The sequence below is a fragment of the Rattus norvegicus genome, chromosome 12 (assembly GCF_021556685.1).
Source record: "Rattus norvegicus strain SHRSP/BbbUtx chromosome 12, alternate assembly SHRSP_T2T, whole genome shotgun sequence".
NCBI classification, from domain to species: Eukaryota; Metazoa; Chordata; class Mammalia; order Rodentia; family Muridae; genus Rattus; species Rattus norvegicus.
The window spans coordinates 41,553,219-41,578,310 of record NC_141545.1 but is presented as its reverse complement, the minus strand read 5'-3'; the positions used below and the strand labels follow the sequence as shown (position 1 = coordinate 41,578,310).

At 51.9% G+C, this 25,092-nt stretch overlaps 1 protein-coding gene across 9 annotated transcripts in view; it reads right to left on the bottom strand.

The window, feature by feature from the left end:
- The window catches only part of Cux2 (cut-like homeobox 2), a 189,616-nt gene extending 166,980 nt beyond the window's left edge, over positions 1–22,636 (bottom strand). For 5 of the 9 annotated variants that reach the window (XM_087578101.1, XM_087578108.1, XM_087578104.1 and 2 more), the window contains exons 1-2: positions 22,430–22,561; positions 15,977–16,051 (exon numbers count right to left, since the gene is read on the bottom strand). Coding sequence is in view for 3 of the 9 variants with exons in the window: in NM_001415781.1 (NP_001402710.1) it covers positions 22,430–22,540 (111 nt within the window). In the remaining 6 variants the exon portion in view is untranslated. 9 annotated transcript variants of the gene reach the window in all.
- Positions 22,637–25,092: the final 2,456 nt, after the last annotated feature.

Below are 25,092 nucleotides of genomic sequence, written 5' to 3'. Positions count from 1 at the left end.
CCTACACACACACACACACACACACACACACACACACACACACACACACACACACACAACTTCCTTACTGCTTCAGAAGCCTAATCTTGCTACTGTTACGATTCATACTATAAAGATCTGATAGATCTGATATGCAGGATATCTGATATGTGACTTCTAAAGGGGTCGAGACAGTGACAGTTATTGCATACCTACTGTATGCTGGGCACTGGCCCATGTCCCAGACCCTCCTTCCGACATGACATCAATGTCAGACTGAGACTGGAGTGGTGGCTCAGCAGATAAGAGCACTGTGCTTGCAGAGGACCCAGCTAGTGGGTCACACCTGTCTGGAACTCCAGTTCTAGGGAATCTGACGCTCTTTCTGGCCTCTGGGGGGGGGGGGGGGGCACCAGGCACACCTACGGTGCACATACACATACGTGTAAAACACTCGTACGAATACCATGAATTTTAGAAATCTTTTAAAGGCCCAGGCCCCGAGATGGGTCTCTCCACTTACTCAACTTCACACCCACCAAACAATCCAAGGCCTCTCAGGGTGAGGAGACTGAGCCACGCTGCTGTGGGACTTCCTGTGTCGGTTTACGCCCACAGAGACTTCGTGAGAAGCCCCTCGGTTGTCCCACTTCACAGGGGACCTGTGACTGAGGAAGCACGGTGTATTACAATGAATGACCTAATGACCAGCCACTGTCAGAACCAGCCACAGGTCTACATAAGCCCAGACACGGAGGGTCGTTCCCTCTCATCGCAAGCCTGGAAACACCAGGCTCTTTCTGCCTCGATCTCATGTATTTATGTGTGTGATATATGTGTACACGTGTTTATGCGTGTGAGAACGGGGTCGATGACAGTCTTCTTCCTCAGCCATTCTCTCCATCTATTGGTTTATTGGCTTTTCAAGACAGGGTTTCTCTGTGTAGCCCTGGCTGTCCTGGAACTCACTCAATAGACCAGGCTTGGCCTCAAACTCTAAGAGATCCATGCCTCTGCCTCCCGAGTGCTGGAATTAAAGGTGTACGCCACCACCACCTGACACCCACCGTGTGTGTGTGTGTGTGTGTGTGTGTGTGTGTGTGTGTGTGTGTGTGTGTGATATGTGTACACGTGTTTATGCGTGTGAGAATGGGGTCTGTGTGACAGTGTCAGATTCCCTGGAACAGGAGCTACAGACAGTTGTGAGCCACCACGTGGATGTAGGTGCTGGGAATTGAACTCAGGACCTCTTGGAAGGGCAGCGAGTGTTCTTAACCACTGAACCATCTCTCTGATGATTCCCTCCTTCTTTTCTTTTCTTTTTTTTCTTGACAAAGGGTTTCTCACTAACTCTGGAGCTCACCTATTTGGCCTGAGTTTCCCAGAATCCTCTTGTTACAGGAATGTCTTGGTTGTTATGAGTGCTTAGGAGCTTGTATGGCAAATGCTTGCCCTGCTGAGCCATCTTCCTGGGTCCTCTGCCTTGATTTTGGAAGCAGGTCCCTTCCCAACTCCAGCCTGTGTGTTAGAAGCCTGTCTCCAATGCCATCAAGGCTGAGCCAACCGGAAAGATGTGTGTTCCCCTGTCCCTGACCATCTTGCCTGGAGTCTCCCCAATGCCAACGTGACTGGTACCTGACATCCCGACACAAACACACAGTCATCCAACTCTTAAAAATGGGCAGCAACACTTACTCCACAGCACAGAGGGCCCAGAGGAACCATTAGATGCTAGCAGCAGGCCTGCAGCTCAAAACACACCCAAGATTCCAGGGTGACTGTGAGGCAAATATTCAGGGACTCCCAAGTACCAAGATCCCCCAACCCCAGCTACGTATCAGGAAGCTCTCTAGCCAGATGGCAGCCAGCACAGAGCAGCCAGCCCCACAGTGACCATGACCAAAGAGCTGGATCTCAAGGCACACCAGAGGTGTACCGCCATCTTGTAGACAGCAGCCTGTGGTGGTTTGTATCTGCTTGGCCTAGGAAATGGCACTTTTAGGAGGTATGGCCTTGTTGAAGTAGATGTGACCTTGTTGGAGGAAGTGTGTCACCGTGGGCTTGAGCTTGGAGACCCTCCTCCTAGCCACCTGGAGCTAGTCTTCTCCTGTTTGCCTTTTGGATGAAATGCAGAACCCTCAGCTCCTCCCGCACCATGCCTGCCTGGATGCTGCCATGTTCCCACCTTGTTGATCATGGACTGAACCTCTGAACCTGTAAGCCAGCCCAAATTAAATGTTGTCCTTTATGGTCACGGTGTCTGTTGACAGCAGTAAAACCCTAACTAAGACACGACCACTAGGTCAGCTTTACCCCAAGGGATGGAGGTACCCCAGTCCCAGTGATGTAGGGCGCTCTGTTCTGACAGGGCCTAGAGCGTCAGCATGTTTCATACACGCACGCCTGTGTAAATGTTCGGTCCTCTGAGTTGGATGCCCCAAGCAATGGTGGATTTTTTTTAAAAAGAATCTTTCCCTTTATTACAAACCCCTACGTAAATAATAGATGGTAGAAAGAAACAGAAAGTATATATTTGACCGTGGAGAACCCACCCCTCCCTCTCCACCTGCCTCGGCAGGAAAAGTGCCTCGTGCCTGCCCCTGAGTTGGTCTACCGAGTGCTTCAATTTCCCAGATGAACTGTAGTGTAGATGACTGGCCACTTCTCCCAGCCCAGGCTCTGAGCCCCTGCACCCTCCAGCCCCTATTCGTTCCTCCAGCTTCTGCAGACACTGTCCCTCTCTGTCCCGGACACAGACTTCAGCAGAACTGGAAACCAGTCGCATTGGAGCTGGACTGTCCATCTTCCCAACCATATTCGGCTGTTCAGGGGGCCCTCCCAATGGGGAGCCCAGCCACACTAAACTTCCTTTCCCTCCTGGAATGTCTCCCTACCCCAGGACCTTTGCACATGCCGGTTCCCTAGACTCCTATGTCCCCTGTCACTCCCTGACACCCAGACTAAATTTAATCCTAGTTTAAACTCTTCCTTTCTAGTTCATCCCTGCCAACCCCGCACACGAGCCCTCAACATGGAGTGCAATTTCAAATATGTGGTTATTTGATTCACGGCCATTGTCCCTTCAAGGATTCTAGTTCTAAACACCACAGAGACCGGTAGGTCTGTGAGAGCAGAGAGTGAGTCTGCTCTGAGCTCCAGGAGCATCCCAGGCCTGTGACTGCTGGGCCCTCACTAGGTGAGGGAATGACGTCATCCCTGACTAGCCACTCCCACTCTGCTTCTTCCAGCCTCTGATGTCCCTTTATCTACTGCCAGGCACTGGGTTCTCGAGCCCGAGATAAATCTTCAATCTCGGTAAGATCGGCGAGACTGTCCACTGGAACGACCTCGTATGAACACTCCTCTGGCATAGCTGTGTGTGCATGCATAGACGTATGCGATACACTCGGGGCTCCCTTCAGGGGATGGCATTGCACACAAGAGCACCCCAAAGAAACACACGTACCAGCCTAGGCAGACAAGCAGCTCAACACTCCTGAATCAGGGGAGTGCCCATTGCACCCTGGGGGTGGGAGAGTGGGGGGAGGGACACAGGAGGAACAACCAGCCTGGGCACCAGGAAGCTAGCACTTAAAGAGTACCTACTGTATGCAAGTCCTGTATAAAACTTCACTCCACTGTTCCCAATCAAAGACTCCTTTGACAGAGATGGAAACAGGCCCAGAGTGGTTCACACCTGCCTCTCCATCCGGGCTTTGGACCACGAGAGTCTCCGGCCCTCGTAACAGAACAAGGCAAAATGCCTGAATCCTGGCCTGGGTTTGGGGACAGTGGAAGAGGGCCACCAGGATCCTAGCTAGGAAAACCTGCTCTAACCAGTGTGACGTACACAAAACCAAAACCAGCCGTGGTTGCTCAGTGAAAGCCGGGACCAAAATCGATGGTCTCACAGAACATGGTGGAACAGGAAGTGGACTGGACCATAGAGAGCAGTCCTCTAAGCCTTGCCCGGCGTCACGCCTCCTCCTTTCCCCTGCAGCTATACGATTTCCCCCCAAATCCCTCGGTGGCCTGTACCTCCCCCTCCTTGCCCCAAATCCCAGAAATCTTCCTCCGCTTCTCTCTGTCCCCAATGACTGGAAGAGGAATAAAAATAGACAAGAGCAGATCAGGGGAACCGCAGGCACCACTGTGCCGGCCTCCTGGGGTGCTATGTGTGTGCACAGACATGCGAGTTCATATTTGTGCTCTCGTGTGTTTGGATACATGTGTGCTTGGATGAACACAGAGCTGCAGGAGGGTGAGAAAGGGCTAGGAGTCGTCTTCCCCATTCCACAGATTGGGAAAACTGAGGCAAAACCAGGTGGCCTCTCTGGAAACCAAAAGGTCCCACAGCGTGTGCCCCCCCCTCTCTCTCTCTGCCAGAGCCCTTTTCCCTCCACCCCGGGAGGCCTGGCCTGCTTACTGGTAGTTAGGGCTCCTGTCCCGTTTGCCAAAAGCACTCTCAGAGTAGGGCAGACTGCATGTTTTGGGAACAGGTCCCAATCCCAGAATGGAAATGGGTCTTCTCTCCCCTCCCTGCACGGTGGGGCTCCCTCAGTTTAGGAGCTGCCTCTCCAGCTAGCTAGCGGGGGGTGGGGTGGGGGGGAGGGGTCATCATCTGTGAGGGTACAGACCCTGATCTGAGAATCATTCTGTCCTGGTGTCTGTGCATCTGTCTCTCTGTCTCTGTCTCTCTCTCTCTCTCTCCCTCCCTCCCTCCCCCACCCCCCTGTGTCCCACAGACCCCACCCTCGTTTGTATGTTTCTGTGTCTCTGTCTTTGTCTCTCCAGTTCCCTCCCCAGCCAGGCAGATGGGGGCAAAAATCTCCCAAGATCCTCAATTTGAAGTAAAGTCAACACGGCTGTTCCTCTCCTTCCCTACCACTTCATAATCAAACTTGTGAGGGGCGGACGGGCGGGAGGGAGCAGCGAGGCTCCTCGGAGAGGGTACAATCAGACAATTTTTAAGATCATGGAGTATTAGACCAGTCCCAACTGGGTTTACTAATCAAACAACCAAATCCTTCATAACCAGCCATTCCCTACAGGGCAATTAAATCCTTCCCCTTTAAAACACTTGCCACACTGTCTGGGGACAGAAAGAAAAATTTGCAAAATTCATTTGATAAATTAGCCAGGGAGAAAAAAAAGAAAAGAGGGATTCAAGCTTTGTTCTTTTCATTTTTTTTAATTATGGAATTCACAATGCCTGAATAATGTTTAATAAGAACTATGAAAATTCCTAACAGTATTACAACACAACACAAAAGAATTAACCTGGTTACCGTGAAAAATTGCATATTTAATTAAGAACAGAGAGTTCAAAACTATCCAGAGATTTTCAAAGTGCGGTTGCCTGAGGGGCCAAATTACATGCTTCCAGGGCTGCTAACGGAGTTAGCGCGTTCAGTCATTACCCAGGCGTCCCCATTAAGTGACTCTGGGCAGATGACATCAAATTCATTTCAAAAGCACCAGGAACTGAAGCATTCGCTTGAGTAGTTTAAGGGGAAGCAACTACCCTGCTGGAGCAATCAGACCCCTTGTTGATAAAGGCAATAATTAAAGAATAATGTTAATTAGCTGCTTTTATCTGAAGAGAAGTGTGGTAGTTGGAGGGTTTCCAGGCTGCTGAGGTGGGAGTCGAGCTTTCGAGAAGAAGGGGGGCTGCTGTGGGAGTGGGGGGCACCAAGACCCACAGGAACAGAGAGAAGAGGCAGCGAGAGACGGCCGACGCAGAGGTCCGGGCAGCTAGATGAGGCCTGGCTCTCCATGTGCAAACTGGCCAGTCACACCAAGGCACTCATGGGGACAGGTCAGAGAGTGAGGTGATAGTGCCCCTCGGCATCTCCGTTACGTCATTATTGCCATCGTGGCAGACTCCGGCAAAGCCCAACTGGCCTCCTTAGCCACTTCCAGTGACTTTCCCTTCACCCTCACCTCCTGCCAACCCTTGTTCCCCTCACACACCCTCCTATCACGCCCATTCCCCTCACACACGATCCCTGTCACGCCCATTCCCCTCACACAATCCCTGTCACACCCATTCTCTTCACACAAACACCCTGGTCACACCCATTCCCCTCACGAACACCTGCCTGTCACACCCATTCCCATCACACAATCCCTGTCACACCCATTCCCCTCACACAATCCCTGTCACACCCATTTCCCTCACACAATCCCTGTCACACCCATTTCCCTCACATAATTCCTGTCACACCCATTTCCCTCACATAATTCCTGTCACACCCATTCCCCTCACACAATCCCTGTCATGCTCATTCCCCTCACAGACCCTCCTATCACACTCATTCCTCTCACACACACCCCTGTCATACCCATTCCCCTCACACAATCCCTGTCACACCCATTCTCACAAACACCCGCCTGTCACACCCATTCCCTCACACAATCTGTCACACTTCCATTTGGTCCTCTCTCATCACATTCACTCGCTTCACAGGCTCTCCTGTCACGCTCCCTATTTGCCACTTCCTGTTGCTTCCAGTCATTCCACACAACCTATGTCACTTCCTGTTTCCCTGGGCCACTTTCTGCCACACTTGACCTGAATCATATGAACAGCACCACCCTTTCTTCAAGAAACATCTTTTCCAAGATGTCAGCCACCACAGCTCTCCCTTCCCAGGCTCTTCTTGGAATACGACAGACACTCTTCCCACTGAGGCAGGGATTGACTATTGCTTGAGGCAAACTTGAGGAAGTGACAACCATTGTCCAAGCTTACATAATGAAAGCCAAATTTCCACCTTGTTCTCTGGAAACCTGACCACTGCATGGTGAGAAGAAAGTACAGGGCAGGCTACATAGTAGTTCTCCGGCGGGCAGCTGAGACTCAGTCTGCAGCCAGCGTTGGCCAAAACATAAGGCATCCTGTCACTTCTAACTGAAGCTGGTGATAGCCACTTCAACGGGGTTTTACCCTCATTCCTGACTGACAGACCCCGAGCGTCTATGGTCATTCATGGGCACCTTGTTACACAGCGATGGCCGACTGATACATCCACAGAGATGCAAGACCCGCCCTGTCCACTCTCCCTTGCTTCACTGACCACCTTGAACAACACTGTTCCCAGAGAAAGCATCACTGGCCGCCACTGTGCCACAGGAAGGAAGCACAAGACACACTGCAGGGTCGAGCCAAGAGCCTTGAAAACAGTGGGCAGAAGACAAAGTCGAGACCCCCCCACAGCTGACTGGGCAATGAAGGCTGAGCCTCCAGTCCACACACTGAGGTCCCCCAGTGGGCTCAGCTAAAGCCATTTCCCTGCAGGACTCAGGCTGGTCCATCCACCCAGGGCACCACCAGATAGGATGTGAGGGGGCATCTGGGACAGACGGAATGGGGGGCTGCCTCCTTGGGACCCCGCACCTTGGCAGCAAGGCTGATGATGGCAGCTGGACCCCATTCCTCCTAGTACTCTGGGGCCCCACATGCAGAAGCCTCTGCAAGCCCTGCACAGCTCCCGCTCCAAAGGATTCTTTTCCAGAGCTTAGTTCTCAAAGTAGGCCACAAGCCGTGGGACCAACTCCCTCACTCATGGAGGCTGCGGCGGACTTCCTCTGAGAGCCAGGCTGGCTTGGAGAGACTCCTGACTGCTGGCCTGAGGGACTGGGTCCAGTGACCTCAGCTGGTAATGGGACAGGAAAAGGACATGGACGTCCCCTGACTCTTGCTCTAGGGACCTGAGCGTCCTAGGTCGGAGGCTCAGGTGGTGCCCACTTGTGGAGATTCTTGCCCTGGCTCCCCCTCCTGCCAGGCACCTGCTTCCAGAGGGCCGCACACTCTCGTGTAAAGCCACACCGTAGCAGAGCAAAGAGGCAGCTGGACAAACAGTAGCCACTTCCCAGTTCCTGCAAAAATAGGGAAGCAAGTCTCTGTGTGCAGACTCTGCACTCAGACTGCCTGACTCTGCTGTGTGGCCTGAGGCAAGTTACTTGACCTTTCTGGGCCCAGCTGCCTCTTGCGAAAATGGGGGAGATTAACAATGTCTATATCATACAGCTGCTGTGGGAAGAAAATCATTTGAGTGGGGGGGACTTAGGAAGCACTGAGTGTTTAAATCCAAATAAACAAAATAAAAGCTAATATATGGGAGCCGGCAAGATGGCTTAGGGGGTAAGGTGCTTGCTGCCAAGTCTCATGACCTGAGTTCAATTCCCAGGGCATACATGGTAAAATATGAGAGCTGATCCCTTGCAAGTTGTCCTCTGACCTTTGCATTTATACTGTGGTGCATGTGTATGCACGCATACACACACACACACACACACACACACACACACATCACACACATACACACACACACGCATACACGCATGTAATTTAAAATATATATTTATACATGTTTTCAGAAACCAATTCTTTTATGCACCTCTTCCATCTGTGGTGATGTAAATCCTGCCCATTTTCCAGACAGGCTACACTGAGGCCAAAAAAAAAGCTAAATCATCTCCACAACATAATCACAGAACTACCACAGCGGATCCCTAGAGTGTGTGACTTCAGAGCCACACGAGATACAAGAGAAATCCAATCTTGAAGGAGATAGGAGTCCACGGGGGAGATTAAGCTACTGATTAAGCCCACCATTTTGGTTAATTTTTCATCACTGTGACCAACATCGCCAAGCTACTGAAAGGTGAGGAGGTTTGTTTCAGCTAGTGGTTTCGGAAGGTTCTGTTGGCCCCGCGTGACTGCAGAATGTCCCAGCCGTGGGAGCATGTGGTGGAAGAGCTTCACTTCACTATGGACAGGAAGTGAGCAGGGACAAGACACGCACAGGGCATGTCCCTATTGAACATTTTTGCAAGCACTAGGAGGAAAGGAGGGGTCAGTGGGGGTGGAGTGGGAGAAAGAAAGCATGTCACAGTGCAGGGGGTGTGTCAATACACCAGGAGTGTGAGGCAGGGGGAAGGCCACACACAAGCCAGAAGCTTGTGGCTAGAGAGTAGAAAGAACAAGGAATGTAGCTCAGGATTGGGCAGAGGAGAGAGGCCAGAGACTGGGGTATGGCTCAGTGTTAGAGAACTTACCTAGCATGTGCAGGAACTGGGGCATGAAGAAATCAAACAGAGGTAAACCTGAGCCAGAGTTTGATGAACTAAAATGAATATGGCAAACTGTAATTGTAACTACTAAGAAAACCAAACAACTAAAAAAAATCATTAAACTAAAATGCTACACTAGAAAATTCTCAAGAAAACAGTGTACAGACTTACATAGACATCAGACATACAGAAAGCAAAAAGAAAAATGGCAGATACAAGCTCTGCTACATCCATAACACACTAAGTACGAGCGGGTTAAATGACCTAATCAAAAGGCAAAAGATTTGAGACCGGATTCAAAACTGCACATGATCTACAGTAGACATTTTAGAGTCAAAGATACAAATAGAGCGGAAGTAGAAGGCTCCACAGAGAAATATTAAGTAGGGGCTGCAGAGATGGCTCGGCAATCAAAACACATATACTGTTCTTGCAGAGGACCCATGCTCAGTTCCAGTACCCATATAACAGCTCAAAATTGCTTATAAATCTCTCTGGGGGGTCCAGCACCCACTTCTGGTCTCCAATGGGAATTGTACACATGTGTGCGCATGCACACACAGTTTTTTTTTTTTTTTTTTTTTTTTTGTTCTTTTTTTTCGGAGCTGGGGACCGAACCCAGGGCCTTGCTTTTTTTTAAAAAGACATTTCAATAGGAAACAGAATAGACTTTCATAAAAATCCTTTACTATTTTACTAGAGAGTGGAAGGTAAAAAGGCTATCCACTAGGAAAGCATCAGCATCGTAAACAACAGGCACCTAATAAAAGACCATCAAAACCAACAAAGCAAAAATGAGAAACAGTCAACCACACGACTGTGGCTGGAGATGTCAGTGCAGGAGGCACAAGTTCAACAACGCTACCAACCCTGAGGATGGAGAGGTGTATAGAGGCTGAACAGTCAGAGTCACTCCTGAGGCCTTGGCCTCAAAAGCTGGGAGGGGCCCTTTGGAGGTGGTTCTTACCGGATCTATAAGCACCCCATTTGTGAGCATGGTAGGGAAGCCAAAGGCTGTCCAGAAAACAAACCCAGCAAGCAAAGTCCAGGGGAGATGACAGGAACTCATGCCAGTTGCCAATGATGAAGAAGGGAGGCGAGAATGGGATGCATGGGCATGGCTCGTGGGAAGTGAAACCCTGGACTGTATGACTGACAGGCGGGGAGAGGTCGGAGACAAGGTGCTGACAATTTCTGACTTGTGGATCTGAGTGGTCGAGGCCCAGGGGAGAAGAACTCAATTCTGGTCACCTGGAGCTAGAGACATCTTTACCACACACCTGGTCAGAAAGTCTCCATACCGGCTGGAGAGGAAGCTCAGTGGTTAAGAGCACTGACTGCTCTTCCAGAGGTCATGAGTTCAATTCCCAGCAACCACATGGTGGCTCACAACCATCTGTAATGAGATCTGGTGCCCTCTTCTGACCTACAGGTAGAACGCTGTATACATAATAAATCTTTTTTAAAAGTTAAGGTGTTAATAAATAGGTTTTGTGTAACAAAAGCTGCCAAGTTGGGAGGTCTGGAAGACAGAGGTGGAGAACAGAGTCCACCTGGAAGAGGGCTGGGTATAACAAGTCACCCAGGGGACAAAGGGAAGAGACGCTGACAGGGATCCACAACTTAGAGGCTGCCAGAGAGTGATGGACCTGAAATATAGACAGTTAGTTACATAAAGAGATGGGAGGGGGGGTGCGTGGGGACCTTGAGGACATGTGGGGGGGGGGACCTTGTGAGGGGGTGGAGCTGGAAGTATTTTCAGAGTGGGCGGAAGAGAGAGGGACAGAAACAGTATGAACAGACAACACTTCCGAACGGGTTTAAGCAGAAGGGGTGGCCACGTCTTGCCTTTCTGGGAGAACGGGAAAGTGGGGCTAGCCTCCCACACGCCCACCTTGTATTCTTGCTTCCTCACTGTAATCAAATACCTGAGGAAAGAGGAAGGGGTACTCTGGACAACAGAGCACAGGGACAGCTCCGTGGCTCACGGTTACAAGGAACTTGACCTTCTCACATCTCAGGGGAAAGAGGCAAGGTAGACAGACACTCCGAGGGCCAAGGGTCCACACACACGAGTCTCAGTGGACAGTTCCCACTCAAAAACCCTCAGACCTGCAGTCCGGTGTGGTCCAACCGCCCCGAGGCAGGGGGTTGCCCGTGGCTGAGAGTTCTCCTCTGCCCGATCAAGTCCTTCTCACAGCTTGAGCCTCAGCCTCACTGGGCTGCCTCCATCGCCACCCTGAATGGTCAGACACCGCATCTGACTGAACCACACCCCTCTCCCCTACTTGCGTTCCTGAACGTCAATTTGGCCTGCACCCCACAACCTCCACGGGGCCCTCGTGCCTGCTCACAGCACCTGTCCATAGGCACATGACAGATTCTGAGCCAACGCCCCAGCCAGACAGTCTGGAATGGCGTCCTAAATGACCTAGGGCGTGTGGACCACTCTGGACCACAGAGTCTTCATCTATAGTCTGGGGTAACTGCAGTCAGCCCCAAAAGACTTCGAAGTTCAAAGGGGACAACAGAGCGCTGGCAGGATGGGGTGAACCAGACACCGGAAGGAAAGTGGTAACGTCAAAATCACAGGTGTCAAGTTCACCCGCGTGGCAGCGGCTACAGACTCCACTTAGGAAGGATGGGGGATGGAGCCAGCTGTTAAAAGAAAATCTGAAAAACTTTTTTAATACAGCCTACAAGTCTGTCTCCTTCCTTCTTTATCAACGACACGATTTATTGAGCGGGGAGGCCATATTGACTAAATAAATCTTGATAACGACCACGGCGGGGATCAATAGCTGCTTATTATCAAGCCGGCCCGGAATTTCATCTTGTGGAACACAGGCCCCAGGACTGGGGCACCATCATGCAGCCCCACACTGGCAGGATGGGATGGGGCAGGGCAGGGCAGGGCAGTGGGTAGCGCTCACCGTCCATCCAGACACAGGAATGTTCTAGAACAGAGGTTCTCGACCTTCTTAATGCTGTGACCATTTAATGCGGTTCATGCTGTGGTGACACCACCCTTCCCCCAAGCTGGAAGATTATTTTTATTGCTACTTTATAACTGCAATTTTGCTACTGGTACACGTCATGTGATGCCAAAGTGTGTTTTTCCCTGTCTTTGGCCACCCCTATGAAAGGGTCATAACCCCCAGGTTGAGAATGGATGCTCTAAAGTCACCGACTAAGCTTCGAATGTCTGGGCTGCTCTGCGGGCCGGGACTGCTTCCTAGAGTCGATGATGTCAGGGGAGGTGAAGAGGGCCAAGGGCTTGGCTCAGCTGGTAGAGGGGCTTGCCTGTAAGCACACGGCCCTGGGTCTGCGCCCCACCACCTCCATACAAACGGACAGTGGCCACATCTTCCCACAATGGGGAGGAAGAGGCTAGAAGATCAGGAGTTTAAGGCCATCCTTGACCACATAGCAAGTTTGAAAACAGCCTGGGCTACATGAGACCCTATTTTAAAAAGAAGGAAGAAGGAAGGGGAGGGAGGAAGGAAGAGAGGGAGAAGACAGCATGGCAAGTGTAAGTGGGCCTCAACAGGGATGGCCACAGTGGATCAAAGGCTCCCAGAGGCCAGCAGGCCCTGGGCTGCAGCCCTGACAATGCACCTGTGGGAACCATGGCCTTGGACTGATCAATAAACTGGGAACCGGCAGGAGCATTGGATTCTCGAGGCAATATGAGCCAAGGGCTCGAATAGAGACCCAAGAGTCACCAAGCTGCCCGAAACCTAGGAAGCTTTATTTCCTGTCTGCTGGCTCTCAGTGGGCCAAGCGGGAAAACTCTGGTCACAATGGATTAGAGGAGGCCGTGGGACACACCCGTGCCTCCCCAGAACCTCGTGCCTCCTCTCATCAGGCATCAGAGCAGCCGCTAGGCAAAGAGGCCCCAAAGAGAGAGAGATAGGAGCAAGAGGCCCCAAGACTGATGTGGTTGCTGAGGAACAAGCTGGCTCCAAGCTGTGGTCAAGGACCTCTATGCTTCATCTCACATCCCAGTTGGAGGGGACTAGACCTAATACCCATTCTACAGATAGGGAAACTGAGACAGCCAGGTCATCTCATGCCTCCACGCCAAGGTTCAAGGGCAGCTCATATCACATACACTCCAGACTAGACTTGGCGGGGGGGGGGGGGGGGGTGTCCCGTTTCCCTACCATCAGCAGCTCTCTGATACCCCAGGTTGACAAGCATGGTATCTAGAGGGAAATGCTACCCTGGCTATGTAGCTCCCCACGGCAGCTGTCCCTAAGAGTTCTGAGTTCCGACTAAGGGTGGCAAACCATCACGGGTGGCCCACAGCCACCAGAAATTAATTCACAGACATGTTAATTAGAAGGGGGCCACCGTCCAGGCTCGAATTGGGGTCACCAGTTTCTAAAGCAAGATGCACAAGAGCTAAAGATAAACCAGGCTCACCAGCGGCCTGAGGCCAAATGGTTTCCATTAGCTCAAGTGCTCCAAGATGGGTGCCTGAGGGGAGGAGCAGAGAAGGAAGAATGAATGAATGAATGAATGAAAGAACAATCAAACCAGTGTGAGCAGAGTAGGAGTATTTCAGAAAAGATGGTAACGATCTCTCTAAATGGGGGCTGAAGGTAAAAAAAGGAGGGGTCAGCAAGCCAAAGGAGGGAGCTGAGGAAGGGACAGGACAAGCAGTGAGTACAAAGGGCCTGGGGTTGAAATAGACGGGGAGTTCCCAAAAAGCAGTGAAGATACCAGACAGATATGGCGGAAGGCAGGAGGCAAGAGGGAGAGGTTCTGGGCAGAAGTAAATGAGGGAAACTGAACTGCATGGGGCTTGTGGACCAAGTAAGGCCAGACCACAGGGCTAGGGCACATGCACAGCTCCCTCGAGATTTGATGGACACCTTCTGGGGTGTCCGGAGGGAGTGGGAGCCCTCGGCAGGTGACCTCACTTTGTCTACTGCCTCCAAGAAGAAACACATGAAGATGGCGTACGTACCATAGAAAAATACATTGGGCCTGTTCCAAGCTACCCTGTGGCTCACCACAGAGGCATAGGCCTCGACTCCAGGGAGAGCATTTAGGTTCTGTCACCTTTGCTAAGGCCAGAGTCCTATAAGACACTGCCTTGCAGGCCTGACCAGTGAGCTACCAGCGTGCCTGCCGGCTTCACGAGAGAAAGCAGTCGCCCAAGGACACACAGCTAGTGAGCACAGAGCTAGGATTTGAACCCTGGCAGCGCCGTGCACAGTCACAAGACTAAAAAGGGGAGGTGGTGAAAGAGAGTTAACTAATTAAAAAATAAAGTTGTCAAGGCTTTCTGGCGTTGAGCAGTTGGTAAAACTGTCCTCCTCTTGTCCTGTGTTATTTACATGATTTACATGTGCACATGCGCTCGTGGGTGTTCTCTCTGCCCACTGAGGCCTTTGCACACCCCGTTCCCACTTTAGCGAGTGGCTACTGCCCAAGGCCCTCGGATCCCCACTTGAAAAGTCATTGTTTCAGGATACAGATGACTCTTTGGTCACCTTCCCAATGCCTGGTGACCAGATCAGGGTCCAGACGTGTGTGCCCACCTTCTTGCCTGTCGCCTCACAGCTCGCCGGCATCTGGCCTTCCTGCTAACATTGACGTTAACATCTGTATTCTCTACCACACAGTTTACAAGTTATCCTAATTATGTTGTTATTCTATTGTTTATATAATTACTAATTATCGTTATTAGTGTCCCCATGAGTGGTAAGCTCACGTCTAACGGGGTAAAACAATAACAGTTATAAATTTCGGCTTTCTCTGGTGCTTCTGGGTGCTGGGCTCCCAGCTCTTGGGTGTATTACCTCAGTCTGAGAGAATCCCACTGCTAGCCACATTATGTAAGAGAAGCCATGGCTCAAAGAGGTTAAGTGACTCAACCTGGGCCACACTGCAGGGAAAGAGCAGAGAGAACTTGAGTCCCACGCATCTCATTAATCCCATAGGCGCTCACGAGGGACAATGAGTACTGAATGACAAGCTGCTGGGTGACAATTTTTTCAGGGAGATCTACCTCACCAAGGAGCCCCAGGTGATCTCTGCGGTCTCCCCAGCGACGATGGCACCCATATCTAAGCAGCTGGCTGGACTGGCCAGTTCAGCAGGGAGGCTCAGTTGGACTGACTGACGGCAGCGGCTTGCACAGTCTTAAGCACCGCTGGGCTCCAAGCACCCTGGGCAGACGACCAACTCAGACCAGAGCGCCTGGGGATTGATTTTTATCCTGTCTTTCTTTCTAATGACGAACGTATCATCCGGGAACTGCAGTTTGGTTTGTCTAGAGGATGATGGCAGAGACAAGGTGGGGGTGGAAAGGGGTCTGAGCAGGCAGCCTTGGGACCACTTGACTCTGTACCACAACCGGCTCTCTCCACAGGGCCCTCAGGAGCCACGGCACTCCTAAGAAGAGGCTTTTTCTGATGCAAGGTAACGCAGCTAAGAAATCTGGATCTGGTAACCTTGATAGCCAGCGACCTTGACCGGCCCCCCAACTATCCTGACCCTCCGTGGATCCCCGATCCTTTCTTGCTGGCTGTTCCTTCAGCTTGGAACACCCTTCCCAGGTCTCATCCCTTCCTAGCGGTTCCTGCCCAATGCTCAAAGCCCCTCGTCTACAGAGAGCAGAAGCCGCTGCATTTCTGAGTTGAAATCACCCGTGTTCTAAATGCTTTCATGAGAAAAAGAGTTCACATCCTGGCTCTTCCACACAGACAGACAGACAGACTGACCGGCCTGTGGGTCAGACAGGGCTCCCTGCTACAACCTTCGTTGCCTCTGCAGGCGGTCTGCACGACACTGGGAATGCATCCCGCAACACCCAAAAAGCCTTGAGACAGCTTACCAGGCCAGCAGGTTCTGGCTGCCACTCCCACACCCTCTAAAAATACCTAAGAAGGAAGGAGGCACTTACAAGGCATGATCGCACGCCCCACGCTCTGCTGAACACCGCCGTACTCCGTGTAGTAGGAGAATACTAACAGTCCCACTGAAAGAGAGAGAAAGGCACAGAGAGGCTAAGTCACCGCCCAAGGTCACACAGCTGACAGGTGAGGTGGGGGCAGGATTGGAAGGCAGGTTGGGAACCTGTCACCCACCATCCTGGATAGTCAGGCTTCCACCTTAAAGGAGAGGAGACTCGTTCATACCTGGAAAAGCCAGGGATTGCTCCGTCACCTACATAGCAGGCGACATCTCACAACCAGAAGACCAGGGGTATCCACAGCCCCCAGGCCAACCCATGGCTAGCATTACCGCTTGTGTGAATAAAGTTGTATTCACTTGTGACAGATGGCTGCCACACATCTCTGTTCGTATTGGCTACGTCCAGCCATGCCCATTTAATTTTCATCGGCCAAGGTTCCAGACAGGTACACTGGGGACCTGAAAGGACGTGATTATCCTGAGCCTTTTGTGAAAGACAGGGGTCACATTTGGTGGCGGGCCACTGCTACCTAGGATGTGTAGAGGGCACCGGACCCGGAAAGTCCTGAGGTGAACCACTGGGGAAATGCAAGGTACCTGGAAACCTTCCCAATGTAAAACGCACATGAGGAGTGGGGGTGGAGGGGCACTGCAAGCCTTAGGTCCCAGCACTCAGGAGGCAGAGGCAGGTGGATCTCTGAGTTCAAAGCCAGCCTGGTCTACAGAGCAAGTCCCAGGCCAGCCAAGAAAACACAGAGAGAAAGAGAAACACACACAGAGACAGACAGGCACAGAGAGAGACAAGACACTCAGACAGATACACAGAGAAAGAGACAGACACTCAGACAGACAGAGAGACAGACAGACAGACAGACATACACACACCATATGAGACTCTAGGCTATATCTGTTGACAATCAAAACTAACTGACATCCTGCCTCAGAAACTAGATGACCAGCAACTGAGGAAGACACCTGATGCCAACCCCCAGCCTCCACACACATCCACACGAGCCTGCACACCCTGGAGCATATACCAAAGGCCCAGTAAAATACAACGGGGCCTCGTGAGACTCACTTGTCTGTTTCGGGGGAAGCCACGGTGATTGAGACTAGGTGGCCACGAAGGCCATGAAAGGTTCTGAAGACTTCCCGGGCAAGAGAAATGCATGTGTAAAGGCCACGGGATGGGGTGGGGTCTGTGTGCTAGAGGAGCAGGGCAGAGGGAGGGGGGCAGAGATGGGGTGGGGGAAGATGGTATTCGCTGGAACAAAGGCATTCAAAGTTTAATGTATGCAACATTAAAAAAAAATTCACGATTGACAAAACACTGCCAGAGAGTCATGCCACGGATGGAGGCTCTACATACAGGGGACTCCATCATGAGAATTTCTTATCCCCAGACATAATTGCTTAAAGGGTCAACAGCCCCCATCACCATCATCACCATCACCAACAACACCAGCCATGGTGGGGCTCGAGGCGTCACTACGTTATCAGAACTGGTCCAGAGTGAGCTCACGCCCTCCCATGTCTACTTTAGCCTCCCCACACAGAAGCTCAGACATCTGCAAGATCTGAGGTACTGGCTGACCTCCACCCCTGCACCCCAAAAAGACACAGGTTCCACGGCCAGGATCAAAAGAAGACTAGCACGGGTTTGCCTGTGGTCCTAGCACTCGGGAAGAAGCTAAGACAAGAGCCAGAGTTTGAGGTAGGCCAGGGTTAGTCAGCTCTGTCTCAAAGAAAAAAAAAAAAACCAACCAACCAGGTAGAAAAGATAGGTTATCAAGCCACCTCACGGCCTCATGCCCCGCCTGAGCCTGCCCTGGGCCAGGTACCCAGGAAGCAGCTGGCAGTTGATCCCCCTGCAGAAAAAGGCATGCAAACCCACAGTTTCTGGGCAGCCCCCGACTGTCATCAACCAGGCCCAAATTTAGACCAGCTAAGGTGTTCACATGTAAGACACCATCTGCCGGAAGAAAGGTTACCTCGCAGAATGTCAAGATTGAAGAGAGAATCCTCTTTTAACAGGCAAGTTAAAAGAAAAGGAGAAAGGAAGACGGCGAATTGTGGGAGCCAATTATTTTATTTGTGCATGTTCAGGCACCCCCCCACCCCGCCCCGTATCCATGAGACCAGCTTTGTGCAGGCCACCCAGACACCAAAGTGCTCAGCCAGCTCCTCACACAGTCTTGATCTCCTAAAATGAAATCGCAAGATCACACACATACACACACACGCGCACACACACACACACACACACACACACACACACACACACACACACACACACACGAGATGATAAGGGGTGGAGGGCGGACTAATTCTGTTCATGCCCAGAACTCCAACAGGGAGCCCATCTTTGAGAAGCAATTTCCAACCAGGTAAGAAACTAGGACGGAGGTCGGGTGGGGTAGGGTAGAGTGGGGGTGAGGCCCAAAAACAATGTCTGGGCTCCTTAAATACATCTCCTTCCAGTCTTTCTGATGGAAAGGCTCCTGTATCAAAAGGTATCAAAACCCAGGGAGGCAGATGGGATGGCTAACCACTAAGCTGGACTTACTGAAAGCGCCCTGGGTTTAGGCTTAACCTTGAGGTGTTTCTGGAAGGTTCCTCTGATCCCATATACTTCCTCCAACTGCCCCTCCTCTCCCCCTCACATGCCGGCCTGGTGTGGCCCACCAAGCCCTTTCTGCTGCCTCCCCATTCCGACAGACATCGATTCAAGGCTGTGGAAGTTTCCAAAGTTGGGACTCACCAGCAAGGCTAATAGCTTATTTACGGCTGTCACCAATAGAAAGGGGGATTTTGACACATTGTTAAATGATAGCACGTTTAGGTGAGTCAAGCTGTCAAGGACTCTAATGGATGTCTAAGCACTCCGCAGCTGATATGTAAAATTTACCTGCTTCAGAACATCACAAGGTTGTAATATATTAATTATATCCACACTGTTTTTCTGAACTTTGAGCACAGAACAGTCTTCCTCAAAGCAACACCTGGCTTCCAACCATTCCAGAAGTTTCTGTAAGACACCTTTAACAAGCCCACCCGTGTCGGCTCACCCTGAGGATGGTGCCAATTTCTCATCTGGGAATGGGTAGTTTTCTACCCGAACGTGAGGGGCCAGAAGCCCCACCTCTTCCCTCCCCCACAAACACGGCTGGGCAGGAAGACCCCATTCCGTCATTCAAACTGGGTACCCCCAAAAGCTTAGCTTAAACAACTCTCTTTAGAGGGGTTAAGGAAAGATGGTGTGGGGGCCAGGACTCAGAGCATCTTTTAAAAGGGGGAAGCAGGGAATAAGCGAGAGCAGAAGAGAAAAACCGTGAACCCATGAATCCAGTTACAACGCTAATACACAGAAAAGCCATAAAATACACCCGCATTAGTGATGTTCACCGTAAAACCATCCTATAACCAAATGAAATATACCGGCATTAACTCAGGATGGGATTTTATTTCTTCTTATTCCTGAGCTGCTACAAGCAGGCTGTGGGAGGGAGAGAAAAATGGGGGAGGGAGGAAAGTGGGGGAGGTGCTTGAGGAGTCCCAGGGTGGGGTACCCAGGTCCCATGACCTTTGGAATCATTCCTTGAGCCCCCAATCCCGGGATTGTCGACTGACTCCCCATCCAGTCAAAGAATATACTTCCAGTACTCAAAGAATGTGCTAGAGAAAAAAAAAAATTCCTAACCGAGCAGCTTCTATGCTTAAAATATATATACTTCCAGAGAACTGAGAGCCCAGCTGGCACAAGGTCACCTTCCTTGTCCCGAATGGGGCAGCGTCAGCAGTGTGGTCCAGCCTGGGGACCTGGGGCCGCTTTTACTGGCTGGGTCACTTTAAGACTCAGAAATCAAGCTGCAAGAAACCACCCAACCTGAACCACCAAGGGTACAAGTCACCCAGTCCTCCCAGGCCCTGGGCGAGGGAGCCCCCAGCTCTGGGCCTGCAGAGACCCACAGTTCCTACCTGTACGGCACAATGGGTAGAAGTTTCCTCTACGGAGTAAGAGGTGCAATCAAGTCTGGAAGAGGAGTCGCTAAGAGGATGTACCAGAAAGGGTCCCTGGCAAAGGGCTGAGGGATGGATGTCTGGAAGACCCTGGGCTTTGCACACTGTGCAAGGGACCACAGGAGAGTCTGAGGCGGGGGCAGAGAGTGGGCAGCTGCACCAGCCTAGGCCTGGAAGGTCCCGTGCAGCAGCTTCCACAGTCAGTCTTCTGAGCTCTAGAACTATGCAGCCTTCTCAAACTCCCCGGGGGACATCCCCTCCTCTTATATCGATTCAGATGAGCCCCCCTCCCCGGGAGCCTGTTTGTGCCAGACACACAGCCATTGTCTTAATGAGTTCACACACACACACACACACACACACACACACACACACCCTTGTATACTCCCTGGTGGGGGAGAGGTCTTGATGTCCCTGCTCCCTGTCACCTGAACAGGCCTGTGCACCCACTCCCCCCACACACCACCTTTCAGTTCAAACCTCCTTTTTCCATCTCGGTGTGTTCTGAGACCCTAACAAAAGGCTCTCGGACCACGGGGAGTCTGCTGGAATCAAGACTGGGGTGACCTTCCACAGTTACACAAAAGCCTCTCCAACAAGACTGGGGACAGGGAGCATCAAGAACCACCACCATCAGCTCTGAAACCAACGCAGGGGGGCCGCACCCAGGCCTCAGCCCCAGGCCAGCCTCTCTCTCTCTCCCACCAACCCTGCAGCCCAGGCTCTTGGATGGAAAGCGAGTTATCTAATGAGAATCGTGTTAACTGGCATTCCGGTCGACTCTGGGCAAACACGGTGAGCTGCTGTAAAGCTCACCGTGGCAATGCTCTCCGGTAGAATAACAATAGCGCCCGGGTAAGAGCTTCCGCCAGCCCAGATGCTTGCTCCCCTCTAGTCTGCCGCGTTCTTGTCATTCCTTATGTTACAGAACATCAATCATAAATAAAGACGCTGTCCCCCAGCCTGCCCGGGTCTCATTTACAAACATTAGCAGGGAATACGATTACCATTGGCCTTCGTGCCAAGCCCAATGTGGCTACCCAACACACTCACACTCTCTCTCACTCTCTCTCTCTCTCTCTCTCTCTCTCTCTCTCTCTCTCTCTCTCTCTCTCTCTTTCTCTCTCCCCCCTTCCACCCCTCAAAGCCACTTTAGCATCCTTCAAACCGGCTAGCATAGCTCACAGCCTTGCCCATCTTAGCAGGCCACCAAACTGTAACCTCAACTCGGGCGCGGACCAAAGATTGCACAGCTCTTGCAGTTATTAACTGCATGCCTCAGTGCCCCGATTTTCTCTCCGGCTCGATGGCTTGGAGGGAGGAGGGGAGCGAGGAGTGGGTGCAGAGGGGGGGGGGGGTGCTGAAGCCACTTATCAGAAGCAACTTAACGAGATCTGCAGACAGATTAAAAAGGGAAAGCGAGTCCCTTTATTTATTTTTATTTTTTGCTCTCCCTACGTGCTATCACGAATTCTGAGAATGTTACTGACCAGCAGAATGCTCTCAGAGCGCAGTTATCCACAAGGCTTCCCCGCCCCTGGCCGTCCCCGCACCTGCCGCGACTCTACTCGATTGCACGGTGCGGGGAACCTGGGCGGGCGTTTTGAGCACCCAAGTGTGTTTCTAACTGGGGTACTGTGACACCGCCCCTCTCCCCGCATCCCACGGCCTCAGAAAGACAGCAGCAAACATCCCAACCTGGAGGCACCTGGAGCCCGCGCACCAGGAACATTGAAAAAGTGCTGGGGCTGCAAAGAGTGTCGCCCCGGAGAAGGAGAGGGGAGCGAGGGGGTACCAGGGGAACCCTGGGCAGAGAGAGCAGGGTGCAAGAACAACCGGCAGCCCGGGGCAAGGGTGCAAAAGTTCCCAGGGGCTGTGGCCCGCGCACCTGCTCCGCCCCGCGGCAGGTGCGCAAAGTTGCGCGCGCTCGGGCCAGGGGCTCTGGGCCACGGGACGCGGATGGAGGGGAAGGGGCCGGGAGGGAGGAGCACAGAGAGAAGGGGGATATCAAGATGATGGGGAGCAAGCAGGAGGAGGGGAGGCGAGGGAAGAAAAGCAAGACCGGAGAGGGGGGCGGGGGAGGGCAAGACTGAGGTGGGAAGGAGGGAGGCAGAAAGCAGGCGGAGGGAAGAAAACCAGGCAGAGGGGGGTAGCAAACCCCAGAGAGGGCGAAACAAGACGCAGAGACTAACCCGCAGGGATCGGCCCGGGAGGAGCACCGAGCGTCCTGGCTGCAGCAGCCGGTGGAGGAGGCGGCGGCGGCTGGATGGCTGCGCAGCCGCGTCCCGCTCCCCGCGTTGCCCGCGCGCTCTCCGTGCTCCCCGCGCTCCTCCCGCTCCCCGCGCTCCTCCCGCCACGGCGGCTCCCGCATCCCAGAGGCCGCTCGAGGCGGCAGCGAACAAAGGCGGGCCGGTCTGCTCACCTGCAGCCGCCGTAAGTCCAGGCGCCGTCTTGCGCGCGGCCCCCTGGTCGCCCGTGCAGCCCTGGCCGGCCTCGGTCCCCGGGCCCCCCGCGGTCCCCCCTCGGCCGCCATCTTGGGGGCGGGCGCGCGGCCGGGGATGCGGCTGCCGCCAACACCCGGGCTGGACCCCGGGAGCGCGGCCCGGCTCTGCGCGCACGCACTTGACTTTGGCTCCTTGCAAACTTATCGACAGCGCCGCGCGCGCGGATCGATGCGCAGGGGGCGGCGGGAGCGCGGAGGAGCCGCGGGCGATGGGGGACCGTAAAGAACAAAGTGAGCGCTCTGCAGTGCGTACGGCCGCTCTCTGCGTGGCCTCGCGTGTGGGGAGCACGGAGCACACGAGTGACCCTCCGACCGAGGTCCCCCGCGCGCCACACGCTCCCTGCGCTGCGGATGACCGCCGCGAGGGGGCGCCCCGGAGCCGTGGGAAAGTCTCCGGGGCGCCCAGCACCGTGCTGAAGGGCACCAGAGTAAGTCCTGTTGGGGACCAAGGATCCTGTGTGTCTATGCTTTACAGTAGGGCTTTGATCGTTATTATTTATTGGGCGTAACGCACCCCACAACTTTACAGCCCAAGGCCCTGGCGTGGAGTGAACATTACTGCAGCATCCTGCATCTTAGAGAAACCTTTGCGAAAGTCTTTCCCCAACAGCTCCTTGGATCAGTTGAGGTTCTCCAGACCTGCTGTGGCGGCTCCCGGCCTGTAACAACACTATTGGGGTGGGGGTCATGTTATCATTACCTTGGCCAACCCACTTGGGGACCCCCCAGCCCTTTGCAGTTCCTCAGACCCTGAACCAAAAGGGGTCGTATTTCACATATTCCTCCTCTTGTTCTATGAGCCCTCCCAACTTGTTATCCTACAGTGAGGACTCAGAAACCCATCATGCCTCAGTACACCAACCCGCTAAAAAAAAAACCTCCGGACCCTGGAGTCAACCTCCTTGCTTGCCCACCGCCACCCCATGCACATCACCCCTACTTACTTCCCTTCCAAAAAAAGAGGCATAGTCCCTCCTCTTCCCTGTCAAAAGACTAGCTTTTATGGACAGCCAGCCGAAATTATATTCTCTTTTTATGGCTGAACTTGGGTTTCTGGCATAACTCTTGGTCTGGGACAATAGATCAATACAGTGGGTTATAAAAAAGATGAAGTTTAGAAGCGTTGTAAAGGAGGGAGAGAATCATGGCGGATATTTTTGATGATTTTCCAATATTTGTGCCTCTGAGCACGTGCTTCGAGGCAATTAAAGTTTTTTAATGTAATGTAAACAACTGTTTCTTAAATGCTTCAAGGGAAGGTGTGATCGCTCCAAGCCGTCCGTAGAGCCGTTTTTTTAAAAACTACAGTGTGATTTAAAGTAGGGCACAGTATTTCTCTTACTGTCCTCATACTTTTCCTGCGACGTCTAGGCAAATACATTAACGCAGGAGTTGAAGAGACTCCTCGGACCAAAAGTAGAGCTTTTCCAGAGAGCAAACAAATCAGGCCGAGTTAGCAATTCCGAGTGGCCCATTTCCCTGCCAGATGAACTCGCACGTGACGCGTGGTTTATTTCCTCTCTCCATAACGCTGCCTTCAAATTACAGCTCTCATTCCGCGAAATGAATTTAGGCAAATCTCATAACTAAATGCGTCGCGATTTTTTTTAAATGGCTACATTTTCCTCTTGACTGTTGTTACAGTTTGCAGCTCCCATGTCTTTGAGTCTGCTCTTTAAAAACCTGCACAAGGGGCTGGGGATTTAGCTCAGTGGTAGAGCGCTTACCTAGGAAGCGCAAGGCCCTGGGTTCGGTCCCCAGCTCCGAAAAAAAGAACCAAAAAAAAAAAAAAAAAAAAAAAAAAAAAAAAAGCCTGCACTAAGGAATTAAAAAAAAAAAAAAAAAAACAACTAGGGTAGTGAGACCTTTTCAAAACACGTTTAACAAACAGAGCTTCAAGTGAAAGAGTATTTTAACATATGTCTGACTTTCCTCTGTGGGACACACTGCTGTGGTGTGACTCTTCGAATGCTGTACGGAGAAGGACTTGTGCCTGGTCTGATATTCCTGCCCAAAGTGCAGAGTCTAAATTTAATTGTGAAGAAATATCACAGGATCCCAAATGGAGGGGCAGTGGGGCGGGGGTGGGGGGTGTGGAACTCTCCAAAATAAACGGATTGCTCTCTTTAAAAAAAAAAAAAAAAATCAGTGTTACTCAAAACTAGAGGACCAAGCACAGATTCCAACCTGTAGGAAACCAACGCAATTTGACCAAGTGACAACAAGGGACAACCAAGGGTTTTCTTTGTCTCCAACAGCCATCAACTGGACTCAACCACAAATATGGACCAAAGTCAACAGATCAGATAAGATAACATATTAACATTAGTTCTCTGATTTGAATCCTTGCCTTGGGTCCTGTGTAACAAAATAGTTGGGTTTTTTTGGGTTTTTTTTTGTTTTGTTTTGTTTTTTTTAGAGAACACACAGAAGGGGCTGGGGGCAGGGTGGGGGTAGGGAGAAGCCAGGCTAACTTGACTACTGCTTGAATGAAGAAAAGACCTACCTATTCCTCTCTACCTGAGACCTGGACCGTACACACTGCTAACATTTAAAGATTCTATCTCTCAGCACACATAGCT